This window comes from Giraffa tippelskirchi, chromosome 1 (genome assembly GCF_054371585.1).
Source record: "Giraffa tippelskirchi isolate mGirTip1 chromosome 1, T2T-mGirTip1v1.2.pri, whole genome shotgun sequence".
Lineage (NCBI taxonomy): Eukaryota > Metazoa > Chordata > Mammalia > Artiodactyla > Giraffidae > Giraffa > Giraffa tippelskirchi.
The window spans coordinates 42,712,429-42,732,852 of NC_137275.1; the positions used below are offsets into that span (position 1 = coordinate 42,712,429).

The following is a 20,424-nucleotide window of genomic DNA, read 5'->3' on the forward strand; positions in this document are numbered from 1 at the left end:
TCGCTCTTTCTAAGATCCTTTACCACCCACCACTGATCACCTCATTCATCCTCCAGATATCTTTGTGAGTGAGGGAAGGAAAGCTTTGGCCTGTACATCTTAAAGATGGGGAAACAGGGACAGAAATATATTCGTGGCTTTCCCAATTCTGTGTAATCCATGGTAGACTTGGAAATAGATGGAGTATCTCATGATTCTCAAACTACAGCCCCAACTCTGTGGGCCAAAAATAGGAGATCGTGAGATTCAGCCCACCTCTACCCATTAAGCCTCTATTACATATAGCAGGAGAAGGTGGTCTCCAGAGTCTGCTGGGTTCAGCATCTTTTACTGAACCCAGTGAAATCTGAGAGTGTTTCCTCTGCCCACCTTTCATGGAATGGTTTCTCTGTGGACATTGTCTAGATAACTTGCCTGGGAGATGGCCATAAAGATGTGAAACACTCGGCGATATGCTGAGAGCTTAGTGGAGGAATCACAGGCAATCAGGAAGCCAAGTAGTAGGCAGCTGACCACTAAGTCTGCTGTTATTGTCTTCAATCCAGCCCTGGACCTCAAAAGTAAGATTCAAAGGAAAGGGGGCTCATCTAGGCCCCTCCATTATATTATACTTTTAAATGGACTTTCATAGGAAATTAAGCCTTCGGTGTGTGCTAGCAGAGAAAGATTTTTGTTTTGTTTTTCTTTTTCCAGAGGATGTTTTGAAGGTCGCTATTAAACTTGTGGTTCAAAGATAATGAACTTAGGTATCACTTGTGGAATCTGCAGTCAACTATACCACCACTAAAATATAAATATTTGTTCTTTTGCAGTCAGTATCTGCAGAACAGTAAGCGAAAGAGCCGGCCTGTCAGTGTAAAAACATTTGAAGATATCCCGTTGGAAGAACCAGAAGTAAAAGTCATCCCAGATGTAAGTACATCTTTTAAAAATAGTCTCAGAAATAATACCAAAGATGAAACATTAGCTAGATAAATATTAGCCTAAGCGTTAGAGTCTTGGAGCCTCATTATGAGGCTGCCCTTGTGGGTATGTGTCTTGGGGTCATTATAGTGATGGAACTTATTGGGCCGCCTTGTTTTTTCCATAAGTGAAGCCCCTGGTTAAGGTTCAAGACAATTGAGCTTCATGCCCAGTTCCACTGAAGTGTAAATAATATTATTGTGGAAAGAGGGATAGAAACGGGTCTCCTTAGCGTCTTCCTAAATTCCTCTCTTCTTCCAGGCCTGGGTCTATTGTGGAAGCAATTGCTTCCTCTCATAGCCCAGTACAGTTTATGGCGATAATACCTTTACCTCTCTCTGCAGAACATGGAAATGCTGTCTCAGAGATGGGTTAGGAAATCAGTTTGATTAAGCAATTGGTCAGTATATACACTCAATCAACTGTGCCATCTCATTGTCTCTTAAAAAGGACAGCCAGACGGACAGTGGCATGGTTCTTGCATCTGAAGAGCTGAAAACCCTGGAAGACAGAACCAAGTTAGCCCCATCTTTTAGGTAAGGTTCAGCCAAATAGAAAAACAAATTTCAAGGGGAATTTTTGGAAGGAACTTAGGATTTTGAGCATAAGTGCAGAGTTTTCCTTTTTTTATATCTTTATCAGTTAGGCAAATTTGCATCAACCTAACTAATAAAGAACAGAAACAAACACATTACCTGGAAGTCTAAAAAGAATCTGAAATAAGAGGATTTGGTTGGTTTTTACCAGATTTTATGTATACTAGGGAATTTCTGAGCATATTTGCTGTGGTCAGTGGTTTGTGTGACATTGGCTAAGTGACAAAGAGGTTATTGGCTTGATCTTTAATAAAACTCTTGAGATAGTTAAAATCTTTGTAGACTCTACAGTGAAGAATTTTCAAACCTGAATGGAAATGGGTGCACCTGTCCTTAAGAAGTATGATATATAAGTAAATCATTGTCTACTTGCTGAAGATATTTAAATACTGTTGGCTGAATTATTAAGTATTTAATTGTGGGGAAAACAGTGAATTTGGTTTTGAATATAATGTCTTCCACATGGTTCTATAGGAGTTTGTAGTAGTTTTGAATAGATGTACCTGCTTTTACAGTTGGCTTCCTGTAGCTTCCCTGGTAGTTCAATCAGTAAAGAATTTGCTTACAGTGCAGGAGACCTGGGTTCAATCCCTGGGTCAGGAAGATCCCCTGGAGAAGGAAATGGCAACCCACTCCAGTATTCTTGCCTAGAAAATCTCATGGACAGAAGAGCCTGGCAGGCTATAGTCTATGGGGTTGCAAGAGCTGGACATGACTTAACAACTAAACCACCACCACCTGCTTTTAACTTAATAAATAAATAAGAAACTCTGTATTTATAAGAATAGTAGGATGCAGAGTGGTTGTTTATTTGCTGGCAGTTTCACTCTAGGTGTGAATTGAGAAGATTTTGATCTATTTATAATCAACTGTTGGATAAAATGAGAGCCCCCTTGCATTCCTGAGTGATGCTCATGTTAAGAAAAAAAAAATTAGGGACTTCCCTGGTGGTCCAGTGGCTAAGACTTTGTGCTCCCAGTGCAGGGGGCCTGGATTCGATCCCTGGTCAGGGAACTAGATCCCACATGCTGCAACTAAGACCCAGTGTAGCCAATAAATAAATAAATATTAAAAGAAAAAAAAAATTAAAATGTGCCATTGTGCAATTTTATCATTTGCCCTAGGCCCATGATGAGAAATTGTGAGAGCCAATTATATGTTTTATTCACTGATTCAAAGTATTTTATTTGCTTAGCAATGATTATGTACCATTCCATTGTCTGATACACTAAGTCCATTTTATTGAGGTTGGATTGAAAGAAAAGATGCATTTCTAGTTATGTGAAATAACTTTCAAACCATATATGAACATAGAGTTAATAAAATCCTTTCTTTTTTGGTTTGTAACATGCATAGATTGGTAAAACACCTAGTAAGGGGGAAAATCACTATACTTCAGAATGACTTAAGCTCCACACAGCCTACACCCAGCTACAAAAGGCCTTTTTAAGCTTTTTTCTAAGCTTTGACATGATTACTGTCTGTCACAATCCCACGCCATTGAAAACGTTTTCTGGTTGCTGCTGAGTGATCCAGTCCTCCACACTTCCAAAGAATGTGGTTTTGATGAGTAAAAAGCAGTTTTTGACATGTCTAGCTTGATTGTACACACACACTTCAGCTTACCAAAGTTTAAAGTTGCTCAAGAATTTTATTAACACCATACATGGGCCTTGTGATCCCCTACTTGGCAGTGTGTGACAAGTACCATTGGACTTTCAGAACATCCCAGTTTCCTCCCACTTCATGAAAGAGTCCCTTTGGCTCCTATTCTTGTACACAAACTTGTCAGTCTGCAAGGCCATAAAAAGGTTCCATTGGTTGTAGCCTTTGCATAATCCAAGAGAACTGCCTTTCATCTCATCTCAGGCTTGAAAGGCTTGGACTCGAATAAGAGGACTTATCTGCAACTCAGATTTCATCCTGGTACCTGAAAATAGACATTGTCTGAGTAAACCTGCTATGTTGATTAACAAGTGGGAGGGATGGGCTGTGTCTCCAGGAAACTTGACAGCCCACATGGGGTTGAGGATGGGGTTAGGATTAAATGCACAAGAACTGCCTTCTCTCTGCCAACTTATTTGGTTGCCATCTCTTCCGCAGTGGACTGATGCCCAGCAAAAGCAAGGAGTCTGTGGCATCCGAAGGCTCAAACCAAACGAGCGGCTACCAGTCGGGGTACCATTCTGATGACACAGACACCACTGTGTACTCCAGCGAGGAGGCTGAACTTTTAAAGCTGATGGAGATTGGGCCACAGGTTGGCAGCGCAGCTCCGATTCTCCAGCCTGACTCTGGGACCACACTGAGCTCTCCTCCGGTTTAAAAGGAGGCACCCGTGTCCCCCAGTCCTGGAAATCACACGAGAGGTGCTGCTCCGATTTTCAAGTGTTGTTCTTTCCACCACCAGGAAGTAGCCACATTTGATTTTCATTTCAAAAAAAAGGACCTCAGACTGCAGGGAGCCAGTCTTCTAGGCATTTCCTGAGATGCTTGTGATCCAAGAATGTGTTTGTGTCATCTCCCCGTGTTGATCTTATTCTTTTTTTCATTCATTTAAAAAGCACGGTGGATGCGCCCTACCCTGGGTTGCCCCAGGGGTTGCAGCAAAAGAAGTTCAAGAAATGACTTCACCCTCAGAGAAGTAGCAGTGCCCGGGGAGCGGACACCTCGTAAAACTAGAAGATAAACCAGGCAATGGAAATGCTTTAGGTGTTGAAGACGGGAGAGACCTTTAGAGCTAAATCCATCTAGGAAGCTTTGCTTGTTGGAGCCAAGTCTTACCTGTGGGGTTTGGATTGACGGAAAGGAAGACGCTGACTTGCTTTGGGAGCGCCCTGGAGCCTGCGCATGCGTTGTGTTGGCTCTGGTGGAGGTGGTGGACTTAGAGTTTGTGAGGAAATGTAAAGGCTTCAGACAAGGTGACTGGTTTTAGAAGGTTGCGTGCTCTTCCCATTTGGGCTAAATGAGAGTTCCTTGTGCTGTTTCCGACTCCTAATGAGAGTTCCTTCCGGACTCTTACGTGTCTCCTGGCCAAGCCCCAGGAAGGAAATGATGCAGCTCTGGCTTCTTGTCTCGAGACTGATCCTTTACTCAGGATGCCACAGAAAAGGACACTCAGACGGAGGCTCCCTGTCACGTTGAGGATTTCTGACTGTGTGAACCAGCTTCTGGTTTCTTCTGGATGGACACCCACCTGTCTGTCCTGATGTGATATGTCTGAGCCTGACCGCAGTAAATTCGGTGTGGAGCTGTGGTGTCAAAGCTTCAGGAAGGATTTTACTCTCTTGTTCCTTCTCGCCTCTCCATGTCTTCCCCTTTCCCTTCGGTATTTTCCTGACTGTCCCTTCCCCACCTTCCCGCTCCCGGCCAGTCAGTATTCTAGTCATTTGACCCGTACGCCCTAGTAAAATATGATTTGGTTTGTTCACTCTCTGAGTAATTCTTCGCCAAATTTCAAAATTACCTTGTAGCCCAAGTTATGACAATACCTGTTGTATTATTTAGGCTTTTAACATGTAAAGCTCTTTCTACTGGTTCTGCCCTTGTTCTTTTCTTTTTAAAAAAGATGTATTTTCTGTTTGGTACCATAGTATGAGAGGCTGGGAGCAACGACTATAAAACATGCTATGGCACATATATTTATAGTCTGTTTATGTAGAAACAAATGTAATATATTAAAACCTTATATTATATATAATGAACTTTGTACTATTCACATTTTGTAACAGTATTATGTAGCATAACAAAGGTCATAACGCTTTTAGCAATGCCATTTTATTAAAAAAAAAAAAAGTGAAAAACTTGAAGGAATCCTTTGCAAGGTTGCATCACTATACCCATCACTCCTCTCACTTCTGAAATGGAGGAAGGGGATTCAGACAGCGTTTCCTGTGGCTGTTTTTTATTTTTACTTGTTCTCTTACTCTTCTTATAAAGGATATTTTCATAAAATGCTTATATACTTTATAAACAAATGTATTCTTAGTTTAAAAAAATACAATGGTATAATACTATCACAGCTGTCTTGAGGGTGAATATTTCTGGCTTAAGGTATAATTGCTTCTCCCTCTCTTCTTCATAGCACAAATAATTCACACACACACATACTCTTGTTAAATTCCGAGCACTTTTGAGATTCTTAAAACATGGACTGAGAGATATGTGATAAGTACTCTAACAGTATTTCTGGCCCTCTAGTAACCCCCGTGCCTCTCAGAACCGCCAACCATGAAATTCAGGGACCAAGATATCTGAGAAAAGTGACCAGACCCAGCAGTGCAGGGAAGCATGGAGCATATTTATAGTTTTCAATAACGCTTTACTGTATCCTTACGGGGCTTCCCTGGTGGCTCAGACAGTAAAAATCTGCCTGCAGTGCAGGAGACACAGGTTTGATCCCTGGGTCGGGAAGATCCTCTGGAGAAAGGAATGACAACCCTCTCCACTATTCTTGCCTGGAGAATTCCATGGACAGAGAAGACTGGTGGGCTACAGTCCATGGGGGTCGCAGAGAGTCGGACACTACAGAGTGACTAACACACACCATCCTTACAGTGTCAGAACCTCTGATCCAACATTGCCATTTTGAGTGATTACTTTTGCTTGAATTCAGTAAGTAGAGTTATCTAAAAATTATTGGCACTGAAGAGTAGTCCTATTCTTTGTGGGATTTTTTTCATAAAAGATTTTGAAATGTTTATATAGTCAAAAGATATGCCTATGTATATTTTTAGGTGTCTTCTAAGTTTTAAAAATCATATTGAGGAAGATCTTCCCAATTCTAAAATAATGCAAAATTCTAAATTGTCTTTTTTCTTTTATTACATTGAAATCCTTTGGGGATTTGAGAGTGAGGATGAGATGGTTAGGTAGCATCATCGACTCAATGGACATGAATTTGAGCAAGGTCCAGGAGACATGGAGGACAGGGGAGCCTGGCATGCTGCCATCCATGGGGTCACAAAGAGTTGGACCTGACTTAGCTACTGAACAGCAACAACGATGGACTGAGGTAGGGATCTAGCTTTGTTTTCTTCAAGCAGTTGTAGCTGCGTCCTTTATTAAATATACCTGTTTTCCCCTGTGGTTGGGGAAGTACACATTGTACCATTTTTCATACCCTATCATTTCACTCAGACGTTCTGTACAACTTTATGATGGAAAAGAGGGCAGTTCCAGGTTTGTGTGGCTCCTGGGCACTGCACTTACAGATTGAGCCATTGGCTGGTGTTAGTGAGGCAGGGTCTTCCGAGAGATGCTAAACTGTAGGTCAGGTCTGGTCTTGTCTTTCCTGTTGTTACAATGTTGTCCAGTAAATGAATGGAAGGAGAGTCCAGGCTGTTCAAGATGGAGAAGACCTCACAGAAAAACAGAACTTTCTTCATTTTAAGAAAAAGAGATTTTGTTTCTCATGAGCGGCCCCTGTCACTGTTTCCAATGCCAGGGGTTTGGACTCGGTTGAAACTTCACGCTTTATAAAGACATGCTTTCAGCACGTCAGACAGAATAATTCGGAGGGGAGGTTTAGCCCCCCCCTTCTTTCTTCTGTTTCCCATGCCCCTTGATCTTAGCTCCTTTTCTCTCCTCATTTGCCCCTGTATTGAAAGGCACCTTGTAGCTTTTAAAAGTGCTTCCTGCATGGCCTTATTTTCAATATTTTCACTGGAGACATTTGGTGTGTTTTCGGTGAGGCCACACTGTCTCCCCTTGGCTCCTGGCTGCTCTCATTTTCTCCCTTGACTTGCTTTGTTCTTCTCCCTCCTCTCAACCCCCCTTGTCCTTTCGCCTTCTGTTTCTCTCTTTCCTCTAAACTTCCTCTCCTCGCAACCTTCCCACCTCCCCCACTACCAGCAGCCTTTCTCCCCAAACACACTGCAGGAGAGAGGAGAGTGGTGGGAGGTTTAAGTTCATTACCCATAGAGTAGCGTTTCTTATCAATGCATATTCCTTTGTTTCAATGAAAGAAGAAAAGTAAAAATCTAAAACCCACCACTTTGTAGTTAGCCCAGTTTTCCTGTCTCCCCTAGTATGTCTTAGAAGTCTCACTCAGATATTTATCACCCTGTGCCTTTCATTTTTAAAAAAACAAATAAAAAAAAAACAACAACAAATTTCTCTATTTTTTTTTGATTGGCATATAATCAGAGAGTAGCTCTTAATATACAACTTTTCACATTTGTGTGCCCTTGTCCTGTAGGGGCAGTAGGCATATCATGCCCAGGCTTTCAGGTAAGGAGTGAGCACAGATTAAAGGGGCTTCCAATATGTTATGTTTTTATAAAATTGTGTTTTCTACATGAGTCTCTCCCACAAAAGGCTTTAGACATAAGTGAAAATCTGGGCAGTCTTTGTGAAAGTAATTTTAAGCCTGATGTCCTGGGGGGGAAAGTTACAGAATGCTCCTACGTCATAGAAGTTAAAAAGGTAAACTAAAGACATACTCTGGTTTTGATCAGAATGGAAAGAAGAAGAGAAATCTGAAGTAGCAACTTGGAGAGAAATATAACAGTCAAGTTAGCCTGAAGTTCTGGAGCTAAAGTGGTAGAACATAAACTCAGCTGAGGTCTGACTCAGAGATAAGAAAGAGCTCTGAGTTAGGGAAGACTTATTCTAAGGAAGACTATTGATAAGACGAGGATTACAGTAAACTGTGACAGATATGTGATGAGTGAATGTTAATGAGAAGACATCAAATTGTATCTTAGATTTTATTTTATTTTTTACAACACAGCATATAACCTTTCTGTAATCTCTTGATACCTATAGAACAACATTACATTCAGTAGTTTCACTCATAGTTTTTGGTTTAAAAATAAAATGAAAACATATGGTTTGATTTTTTTTTTTTTACGTTAGTCTCACGCTTTGTTTATACTAAATACTTTAGAACCTATGACAGCATACTTACTAGTAACTGGTGACAGCATACCCCCATGCTTGAATTGTTTGAAGGTCTCGACTTTTAGACGCACTACAAAAAGAAAAAGGCAGGGAATGAGAAGCTGACCTCTGCTCCAGTTTTGTCCCATTCTTTGCTCTTTGTCCTCTCTCTTCTTCAAGGAGTAATATTTGGGGGGAATAAGTCCAGAAAGGTGGTTGAGTTCTTCAGTGGGAAGGGTAGTTGCACTGACTGACTCGGATCCCATGTGTGTTTCACAGGATGTGGGGTAAGAAATGACTCATCAAGAACCCTCTGAGCCATTGTTAGGGAGAGAGATTTCATGGGAGCCTGGTGCTTTGCGTAGGGAATCTCGTTAAAGCAAAACGACTTATCATGAAAAGGGGATTGAAAACATTCTGTTCATTGCCACAGAAAGAGCAGAAATGGACTTATGAAAGCCCAGACCCAATGTTAAGAATTCAGGCTGGATGCACAGTGGGCAACAGCATTCCACATTCATTGCCTAAGCTAACGAGAAAACTGGCAGCCTGTAGTGGGAAAGCAGGCCTTCCAGAGAAATTAGGACCAAAGACTCAGCCTTAATACTCAATTATAAGTAAGTAATATCTGTTTGTTTGTATTTAACTGTACTTTAAAAATGCTACATTGTGCCAGACACTCTTTTGAAAAGAGTTTATTAATATTAACCCATTTAATTAATAGAGACTCTAAAGCAAGATATAAGCATCACAGTGTAGATTGGGCGTCAAGCCCATCTAGGAGACATTAAAGGAGCTCATTGATGGTTTCTACAAATGTTTGTTAGGCATTTACTATGTGCCAGGCACCTTAACAGTTAGTGGTCAGAATTGTCTTCATAGCTGCTTGGGTTAAAAGTTATTAGCAGAACCCTGGAAAGGAAGAATTTCAATCTTATCCCAGAATTCTCTACGTATTCTTAGGGTATCCCTTTAACCAACTGAGCACATTTCTCATTATTGGCTTATTCTTCTTTCAGTCATTTTTGAACAAATATCTGAGTTCAAGGACATTTCTAGGTATTATAACACATAGATTCTACCATGGGGGGACTTAATCTGACTTTAGAGTCAGAATGCTCATGGCAAAAATCAGGTAAGAAGCTCTTTGACAGCAGGTTGGGGGAATGAGGCTTTTCTTGATCTGGTTCACCTTATGTTGAAAAATTTGCACTTATATAGCAAGAGGAGATTCTGATAATGCATTTGGAAGAATTCCATGTTGGAAGGCATTGTATGGCAACACAGAAGGAATCTTTTGTTTTGTCATAAGTAACACTGACCTTTATACTACTCTTCCGCATTTTAAACTTTTCCAGTTGGTGAACATTTGAAGTACAGAAAGAGTAAATTCCATCATTGTCATTAGTTTTACTAGGAATTCTTCAGTAGGGATTGCTGTATACAATGACTTCCCCTTGGGTATTTCAAAATACTATCAGGTAAGGTGCAATATTTCTTAAATATATCTGTTTTACAAATCAAAGTGTGCTCCTGTATAAACCAACTTGAGAATCTTTTAAGCAGCATATACTTGAAGTCAATAGAAATAGAATTTTCTTTTAGTTCAGTCACTGTGAATAGATCATGATACATTTCTCTACCTTTCCCCACCCCTCCTTTCTGCTGTCTAATATGGTTGGCAAATTGCCTTGAGGACCTGTCATGAAGACAGAAAAAAAGATCCTCATTCTTCCCTTATCACCGCATTTATCAGTAAATTTCAGCGTTCTGCACAGCTTTCACTCTCGTAGTCTTCTGCACTGCAGGAGAGCTTATTGCTTCTCTGACTGATGGACAAGACAAGAAGATATCATGCCAGAAACCATTCCTGAGTCAGAACTTACAGAATTAGCAATGTTCACTTTAAAAGGAAGTACCAATAAGTATTAATTTCAGATGACATATATATTAGAGCAAATTTAATAGAGTTTTTAGATAAACATATATTATGGATTCCACTTTCATTATGTTTCTCTGTTTCATGTTGATAAACATTTCAATTAGCTCTGCAGTCACTCAGACCCGAGTAGCCTGAAAGACAGAGAAATAACCTTGATCGTTCATTGTCTACCATATGCCAAGTATTGAACTATTCACTCCACATATACTATCTCATTAAATCCTTGTCATGGCCCTTATGTTAGGTGCGATCATCACCAGGTTACAAGTGAAGACTGGCAGTTAAAATTTGAAGCCCCAGGAGGCAAGGTCATGCCAGGATTAGATCTTGTCTACTTATATTTTGAGGGCATGCTCATATTTTGGGATGGGAATCAGGATGAAATCCTTTCTCCTGATGGAAGGCAGTGCACTGACTTGTCTTCTGATAAATCAAAACCAAAGAAAAGATACATGTGAAGGTAGTCTGGTACCTTTAAGTGTGTTAGTTTTTTACATATAATTTTATTTATTTTTGGCTGTGCTGGGTCTTTGTTGCTGCATGAGCTTTTCTCTAGCTGGGGTGCTTGGGCTTCTCATTGCACTGGCTTCTTCTGTTGCGGAGCACAGGCTCTCGGGCATGCGGGCTTCAGTAGTGACAGCACCTGGGCTCAATAGTTGCATTTCCCAGTTCTATAGCACGGCCCAATGGTTGTGGCTCACAGGCTTAGTTACTCTGCAGCATGTGGGATCTTCCTAGACCAGAGGTTGAGCCTGTGTCTGCTGCATTGGCAGACGGATTTGTTACCACTGAGCCACAGGAGAAAACTGTCTTAGTTAATATCTAGTTGCCTTCAGGATTCCCATGTTTCAGGCAGCTTTATCTATAAATTAAATCCATTTTGACTAAATGTAAAAGCTTAGTGTTACAATAAACATCTGATTGCCAGAGGGAAGAAAGTGTGTTACTTACTAGCTGTGTGGTCTCATGCAAATTACTTAACTGCTTTGAGTCTTCCTTTCCTCAGCCTGATGAGGATTAAATGATGTATGTATATAAGACACCCACCATACTGCCTGATAAGTGGAAAGTACTCAATAAAGGCAATTATTTTCCTATGATGATGCTGGGGATAGGGAAGTTAAGTTTATAGCGTGTTGAATGATTCAAAGATTGCTAATTTACTTATCATTGACAAACTGGATAGAAGCCTTCAGTGGGATTTTCTGCCGTCCCTGGTCCCCTGGGTTTGAAGACTGGCATATGGACTCAGCATGAGGAACAAATTGCCGGGTGACAAGTGCCGGGGCAGACCGCAGTGTGAACAGAGGCAGGATTCAGAAAAACCCACTGGTCAGAGACTCAAATAAATTAATTTGATTTTTCTGCTCATATTTTGGGATGGGGCAGCATAGTTAGGTAATCACTTTACATTGATTTACAAATATCAGTTTGCCCCAAATCAGCTAGCCAGTGACCAATTTGCTAAGAATCAGTTTGTCAGATACTTGGTTTGCCTAATAATTAACTCATCAAATTCTATGTATATGTATGACTGAGTCCCTTCACTTGAAACTATCACAACACTGTTTGTTAATCAGCTATACTGAACTAAAAATAAAACGTTCAGTTCAGTTCAGTCGCTCAGTCGTATCCAACTCTTTCCGACCACATGAACTGCAGCACACGAGGCCTCCCTGTCCATCACCAACTCCTGGAGTCTACCCAAACCCATGTCCATTGAGTTGGTGATGCCATCCAGCTATCTCATCCCCTGTCATCCCCTTCTCCTCCCGCCTTCAATCTTTCCCAGCATCAGGGTCTTTTCAAATGAGTCAGCTCTTCGCATCAGGTGACCAAAGTATTGGAGTTTCAGCTTCAGCATCAGTCCTTCCAATGAGTGTTCAGGACTAATCTCCTTTAGGATTGACTGGTTGGATCTCCTTGCAGTCCAAGGGACTCTCAAGAGTCTCCAACACCACAGTTCGAAAGCATCAATTCTTCGGCACTCAGCTTTCTCTATAGTCCAACTCTTAACATCCATACTTGACCACTGGAAAAACCATAGCCTTGACTAGACAGAGCTTTGTTGACAAAGTAATGTCTCTGCTTTTAAATATGCTATCTAGGTTGGTCATAACCTTTCTTCCAAGGAGTAAGTGTCTTTTAATTTCATGGCTGCAGTCACCATCTGAAGTGATTTTGGAGCCCAGAAAAATAAAGTCAGCCACTGTTTCTACTGTTTCCCCATCTATTTGCCATGAAGTGATGGGACCAGATGCCATGATCTTAGTTTTGTGAACGTTGAGCTTTAAGCCAACTTTTTCACTCTCCTCTCTCACTTTCATCAAGAGGCTCTTTAGTTCTTCTTCACTTTCTGCCATAATGGTGGTGTCATCTGCATATCTGAGGTTATTGATATTTCTCCCAGCAATCCTGAGTCCAGCTTGTGCTTCCTCCAAGCCTAGCTTTTATCATGATGTACTCTGCATATAAGTTAAATAAGCAGGGTGACAATATACAGCCTTGATGTACTCCTTTTCCTATTTGGAACCCGTCTGTTGTTCCAAGTCCAGTTCTAACTGTTGCTTCCTGACCTGCATACAGGTTTTTCAAGAGACAGGTCAGGTGGTCTGGTGTTCCCATCTCTTTCAGAATTTTCCACAGTTTATTGTGATCCACACAGTCAAAGGCTTTGGCATAGTCAATAAAGCAAAAGTAGATGTTCTTCTGGAACTCTTTTGCTTTTTCGATGATCCAGCGGATGTTGGCGATTTGATCTCTGGTTCCTTTGCCTTTTCTAAATCCAGCTTGAACATCTGGAAGTTCATGGATCACATACCATTGAAGCCTGGCTTGGAGAATTTTGAGCATTATTTTGCTAGTGTGTGAGATGAGTGCAGTTGTGAGGTAGTTTGAACATTCTTTGGCATTGCCTTTCTTTGAGATTGGAATGAAAACTGATATTTTCCAGTTCTGTGGCCACTGCTGAGTTTTCCAAATTTGCTGGCATACTGAGTGCAGCACTTTCACAGCATCATCTTTTAGAATTTGAAATAGCTCAACTGTAATTCCATCACCTCCACTAGCTTTGTTCGTAGTAATGCTTCCTGAGGCCCACTTGACTTCACATTCCAGGATGTCTGGCTCTAGGTGAGTGATCACACCATCATGATTATCTGGATCATGAAGATCTTTTTTGTAGAGTTCTTCTGTGTATTCTTGCCACCTCTTCTTAGTATCTTCTGCCTCTGTTAGGTCCTTACCATTTCTGTCCTTTATTGAGCCCATCTTTGCATGAAATATTCCCTTGGTATCTCTAATTGTCTTAAAGAGATCTCTAGTCTTTCCCATTCTGTTGTTTTCCTCTATTTCTTTGCGTTGATCACTGAGGAAGGCTTTCTTATCTCTCCTTGCTATTCTTTGGAACTCTGCATTCAAATGGGTACATCTTTCCTTTTCTCCTTTGCTTTTCACTTCCCTTCTTTTCACAGCTATTTGTAAGGCCTCCTCAGACAGCCATTTTGCTTTTTTGCATTTCTTTTCCATGAGGATGGTCTTGATCCCTGTCTCCTGTACAATGTCACGAACCTCCATCCATACTTCATCAGGCCTTCTGTCTGTCAGATCTAGTCCCTTAAATCTATTTTTCACTTCCACTGTATAGTCATAAGGGATTTGATTTAAGTCATACCTGAATGGTCTAGTGGTTTTCCCTACTTTCTTCAATTTAAGTCTGAATTTGGCAATAAGGAGTTCATGATCTGAGCCACAGTCAGCTCCCAGTTTTGTTTTTGCTGACTGTATAGAGCTTCTCCATCTTTGGCTGCAAAGAATATAATCAGTCTGATTTCAATGTTGACCATCTGGTGATGTCCATGTGTAGAGTCTTCTCTTGTGTTGTTGGAAGAGGGTATTTGCTATGACCAGTGTGTTCTCTTGGCAAAACTCTATTAGCCTTTGCCCTGCTTCATTCTGTACTCCAAGGCCAAATTTGCCTGTTATTCTAGGTGTTTCTTGAATTCCTACTTTTGCATTCCAGTTGCCTATAATGAAAAGGACATCTTTTTTGGGTGTTAGTTCTAGAAGTTAAAAAATTATTAAAAAATAATGGAAGAAACAGCACTGGGGGATGGGGTATAAAAGAACTCTGTGTTCTTTCTATGCAGTGTTCCTGTAAATCTAAAGCTGTTCTAAAAAATAAAATCTTAAAAAAGTGAAAAGAAATTATCAATAAGCCCCAAAATTTAAAAAAATTATCTATAAAGTTTACATCATTTTGTACTGACAATTTCTGTGAAGTTGTAATGGATTGGTTTTCACTCTGTCTTCATAACAGAATTTTATGGAAACTTCAATTTTTCAGAAATTGATGGACATAGGTTTACATTTCCCAGGAATACATTTAATCATTTTCAATGATTCATTCAAATTCATCAATTTTAGCATAAAATTATAATATTTATTTGCCATTTATATGTAAATTCTGTAAAGGGACCCAAACTAATCACACTGATATTAAATGCTGAAATTTTTTTCTGACTGCTAGAAATACTTGATGAGTGCTCATATGCCCATTGAGGCATTGTGAAATGACATTCATGCAATCAGAAGAACTCAAAAGTGGCTGGAGCAATTCCATTATATTAAGAATGTTAGCTTCATCAAGACAAGAATTTCTGTCTATTTTGTTCATTGCTTCAGCTCCAGTGTTTAGAACGATGTCCAGACAGTGGTAGGTACTCAGTATCTGTGGAATGCAATGATAAAATCTATCATTTGATAGATAGAATTTTAGCCAATTGGCTCTCTGCAAATTGATTTTTGGCATTTTAGCTTGCTTTCCTAGGCATCAGCAAGAGCAAAACACCTTAGAGACTTTTGTTGACTGCATTTTCAGGGTATGTTGGGGTTTCCAAAGAGGTAAGGAAATTTTAAGTTATATAACTAGGTGAATAGAGGAGAGAGAGGGAAGGAGGGAGGGTTTCCACTGTCTCCAAGCTGATCAGACCAACTTAATTCTAACTCTCCATTCTTGTAACCACACTTAAGAGTTAACAGGTTGCCTCACACCCAGAGGTGGGTGCCTGTGACGGCCTTACATACAGAATGGTTGGCAAACTGGAACTAGTTGGACTGGAGAAGATGTAAGGGACTAAGCAAGGGCTCTCTTTTCATATATGAAGACGTGTCCATGGAGAGTATTCTGACTTTCTTCTGTGTTCCCAAATGGTGATTAGACCAATGGATAAAAACCACGAGAATGGCAGACTCGGGGTCGTCTGATACCCAAGTCTCTTTCCTTTGTACCTCCCAGGGTCTGCCTTCCCTGAGGTAAGCAGAGACTGTTCTGTGAGGTTGTTGGAAAGGAGTTAAGGAGTTATAAGAGTTGAGGATCAGAGTACCAGTTGACTCAGATGGTCTCCAAGTTCCCTTTCTGCCCAGAATATTAGAGACAACGAAGCTGAGTGCTTGAATAAGACAGACCCATGTTTGGATCCCGGCTCCACCATGTAGTAGCTACGTGATCATGTACAAGATACATGTACAAGGCTCTCTGAGCCTCCGTTTCCTCAATCATGCAGTGGAGATAACAACAGTACAGACCTCAAAAGGTTGTGGTGAGTATTAAATAAAGCAATAGATGTAAAGCATTTAGTACAATGCCTGGCACCTAAGTGCTCGACAAGTGCCTTACTTATTACTATGAATCAATGAAAAAGAATGTACTAGGTCTTCTTTTTTCAAGAGATGATAATCAAGGTTTCAGTCTCCAATTGTTAAAGTAGACACTTCTAAGAGCTCACCAAGTTCTTCTCTGGGTAGGGAAGTTATTTTCTGTTTTCAAAAGAGCTGCTTCCACAGATGACGCCCAACTGTATACACAACACTTCAGTCCTTGCTGTGGATTCCAGACTTCTGCTTTGTTCAGGGGCCTGGGCGGAATGGAGACAGGAAGAGACGCTGAGACACAGTGGCCGAGGAGCAGGAGTCCAGGCCAGGTCAAGTAGGGAAGTAGCCTCATGAGTCACAGGCTGGAAAACTCCAGCAGGGCCCCTCTGGCTCCAGGCTCCTCTCACTGGGAGACATTTCCTGCTCTTTGCGCTCTGCCGACACCCCTCCCTCAGGAGTTCCTTAAGACAAGGTCTCTCACTGAATTGTTATAACCCAGGGGAAGGAGTGTTTTTAGTGTCTGCCAAGGCCAGGAATCTCCCAAGACTTGTGATAACTGTGTGTGAAACAAGTTGGTTCTCTGGCTGGAGCCCACCTTGCCATCTTGGGAAAAGGAAGCCGTTAATGTTAACTGGTTTCCTCACAGGTTAGAGGGATTAGCTCCTAAGTGAGTTAAAAAGCCATGTGTTAGTGCTTCCACAGCACCCTGGGAACGGGAACCGGCAGAGGCTTCCCTGTGATTTCGAATGAGGTGCTCACGAATCCCCCAGGCTTTGACAGCACAGGAAATCACCTGGGGAGAGGAGCTAATGTGGGCCACCCCAGCCCTGGCCCTGAGTGGCCTTCGACAGGTTTATGCAGGGGAGGAGGCAGGGAAGAAGCTCCTCCCTTGGCTTGGGTCTCTGAGCTGGTTCAGGTTGCGACTCTGTTCAGGCCCCTGCAGCCTGATGAGGCCCCAGACTCTCTTGGGGTCATTTGGAAGCAGCCCAGGCCCTCTAACATATGGCCCTGATAAGGATCTCACTCTCCAAGATAAGGAGCTGTTTAGGGGAATCTGAGGAAGCCCGGGGTTTGTTTCCATAAAGCTGCACAATGTAAAGTGTAATCCCTACACAGATGCAATTAGCTGTTAAACATATTAAGTTGTGAGGAAGGGGTGCTCTTCTGGCTCATAAATGAATGTGAGTCTGTCCCAGGGGGACTGAGGGCAGGTACTTTTCCTGCCAAATCATTAGAATGGTGACAGATAATGGATCAAGAGGCTGAGCTTTCCGCAGCTTCAGCAACCACGAAGCCCCTGAGGAGGAAGGGCCTGAGGGAGCACCAATAGAGTATATTAACCCATATATATGGAATTTAGAAAGATGGTAACGATGACCCTATATGTGAGCCAGCAAAAGAGACATAGATGTAAAGAACAGACTTTTGGACTCTGTGGGAGAAGGCGAGGGTGGGATGATTTGAGAGAAAACTTTGAAACATGTATATTATCATATGTGAAATAGATTGCCAGGCCAGGTTCGATGCATGAGACAGGGTGCTCAGGGCTGGTGCACTGGGATGACCCTGAGGAATGGGCGGGAAGTGGGAGAGGGGTTCAGGGTGGGGAAAACATGTACACCCATGGCTGATTCATGTGAATGTATGGCAAAAACCACCACAATATTGTAAAGTAATTAGCCTCCAATTAAAATAAATAAATTAAAAAATATATATGTTGTAGAGCCCATAACAATATGCTCTTCTCCACCCCCTGCTTTGTCAGCCTGATTTAGCCTGACCTTCAGAAACTCATTTGGGGCTCAAAAAAAAGTCATTGTTAACATTACGTTATTTGAGAACTTTTTAAGATGATGTAAGAACTAAGCAATCAGTGAAAACACTGGTAATTATTTCTTTGAGTATCTTCATATTTTATAGCTACAGTTTTTGTTTTTGTTTTTTTGGCAAATAACCTGTTTTTCAGGTGGGATGCTGGGAAAATCATTGCAAGTTAAGATTTTGGATATTGAAGCAGAATCTAGGAAAGCCTCTTTCCTTTGAATTAGCTGACTAGCACTCCAACTGTCAGGCTCTCCGAAGTTTGTGTGCCTGGGCAGGATAAGATGTTTAAGGGTTGGCTGGGTGGCAGATGACAATTTCTGAAGTGACATTCTCTTTCTCTTCTGGTCTCCTCTATGCAGCTTCCAATCAGAAATATTTGAATACTGATGATGTCTGATCTAAGAACCCAATGTGCATTCCCTGCCAAAGCAGGTTGTGATGTGATGGCTTAATGATGTGACTGCTCTCTTTAAGATGCTGGATAGATCTTCTGTCCACTAACTTGTGATGGGAGATTCCTAGAGACTGATTCACTCTAAATGGAAGCTTTGTCAATCTCTCTTAAATGACGAGAGTCTCCCACCAGGCACTTAATTAAAAGTCTCAGCTCGCTACCAACCTTCATAAGCTGCTGGGGTTCTTAACCCATGGTTTCCCTCAAACTCTGCACTGTATATAAAATGCTAAGTCCACAGAGGAGGACGATATGACTGCCTTGAGCATTTAGTGCACCAGATGATAGGAGTTTGTGCAAGAGACTTAGGATGACAAGAAAGTAAGTGGCTTTGTGGTCGGCAAGAACCAGGTGGGACCTGGAGTAGAGTGACCAGGTCAGCCAGGCTACGCTGAAACAAAAACACTGCTTACTCCATATCTTATCAATTGCCATTTTGTGTGACTTAAGTAAGCCCAGTATTAATTTTTTTTTTAAAAGAGTGTGTGGGGGTGGAGTGGGGCAGACATGGACGGAAATCTAAATGCCGTCGTACTCATTTCCAGAGCCTTCAGGAGATAACATCCCACCAGGAGCTGTGTTGGGGCACTTAGGGTAGCCTTGCACTAGGGCGAAATAATAATCGCAAAGTGATCTTTACATTTTCTGATAAAGCTCTGCCTCTTGCTACTAGCAAAAGCTGATGAACATCACATTTGAGTTAAGCACTAAAAGCAGCAGGGAGTGTTGAGATAAACCACTACAATTATTAACTTACTTGCTGTTTAATGGCACGAAAACCATCAGTAGCGTGGTGGGTCTGACTGGGTTCCCACAGGGGTCCTGCCATCTGTGGGGCAAGCTTACAATGTTTCATTGGCAGCCCACAGGCGTTCGTGCATGCTCAGGTGTGCATGCTCAGCTGTGTCCGACGCTTCGACCTCATGGACTGTAGCCTGTCGGGTTCCTCTGTCCATGGAATTCTACAGGCAAGAGTGGGAGTGGGTTGCCATTTCCTAGTCCAGGGGATCTTCCCAACCCAGGAATCAAACCCATGTCTGCATTGGCAGGCAGATTCCTTACCTCTGCACCACCTGGGAAGCCCATTGGCAGCCCATTGCTGCTGCTGCTGCTGCTGCTAAGTCGCTTCAGTCATGTCCGACTTTGTGCAACCCCATAGAGAGCAGCCAACCAGGCTTCTCTGTCCCTGGGATTCTCCAGGCAAGAATACTGGAGTGGGTTGCCATTTCCTTCTCCAATGCATGAAAGTGAAAGTGAAAGTGAAGTTGCTCAGTCACAGCTCGTGTTAATTCTACAGCCATCCCTCTGAAGGGTTAGTCCCTGAAAGGTGCAGGATTGGCCCTCCTGAGACCAGTTTGCTTTCTAGGGCCTGGTTAAGTAGAGTAGTGGGTCAGTTCGAAAGTTGTCATTCTTATTTATGGATCTCTGATTTTTTTTTTCACTATGTATGTCATGATACACACCCCCTCCATTGAACCCACCAACTGTTCAGACATGGTGTTTTGACGGTCTGCATTGAGAATCGATGCTCTGAAAGACTTCATCTTTAAGATCTTGTTGAATTCTTTTAAGCAGGTACTATTTATAACAGTTTTCTTGCTAAGAGTGATTTTATGAATGTACTTGCATGAAAAGTGTTTTTTGAAGCTTACTGGCAATTTATAAAAATAGAATATATAATTCTAATAGAAGATTCTAGCATCCTATACCTTCCACAATGTACCAACCAAAAACATAAGATATTCAAATATCATATTCACTTGATAGTTAAACTCAACATTTAGTAAAATATCATGTAACTACTGTGTTAAAGGTGTGTGCGTGCTAAGTTGTTTCAGTTGTGCCTGACTCTTTGTGACCCCATGGGCTGTGGCCCACCAGGCTCCACTGTCCATGGGATTCTCCAGGCAAGAATACTGAAGTGGGTTGCCATGCCCTCCTCCATGGAATCTTCCCCATCCAGGGATCAAAACTGCATCTTTTACATCTCCTGCATTGGCAGGTAAGTTCTTTACTAGTGCCACATGGGAAGCCCAGTCTTCACAAAATATTTTTTGAAAACATAAAAAACACTTTTATGGAATGCCTGAGTAGATTCATCCACATCCTTG

At 41.6% G+C, this 20,424-nt stretch overlaps 1 protein-coding gene across 5 annotated transcripts in view; it reads left to right on the plus strand.

The window, feature by feature from the left end:
• The window catches only part of KDR (kinase insert domain receptor), a 150,980-nt gene that overhangs the window by 128,425 nt on the left and 2,131 nt on the right, over nucleotides 1-20,424 (plus strand). For 3 of the 5 annotated variants that reach the window (XM_081589818.1, XM_081589807.1, XM_081589797.1), the window contains 3 exons: nucleotides 813-912; nucleotides 1,414-1,499; nucleotides 3,663-5,259. In XM_081589818.1, the coding sequence (XP_081445944.1) occupies nucleotides 813-912; nucleotides 1,414-1,499; nucleotides 3,663-3,885 (409 nt within the window). In that variant the 3' untranslated portion in view covers nucleotides 3,886-5,259. Of the gene's footprint in view, nucleotides 1-812; nucleotides 913-1,413; nucleotides 1,505-3,662; nucleotides 5,260-19,805; nucleotides 19,889-20,424 lie in introns of those variants that run through there. The other 2 variants (XM_081589836.1, XM_081589826.1) reach the window with 2 other exon arrangements.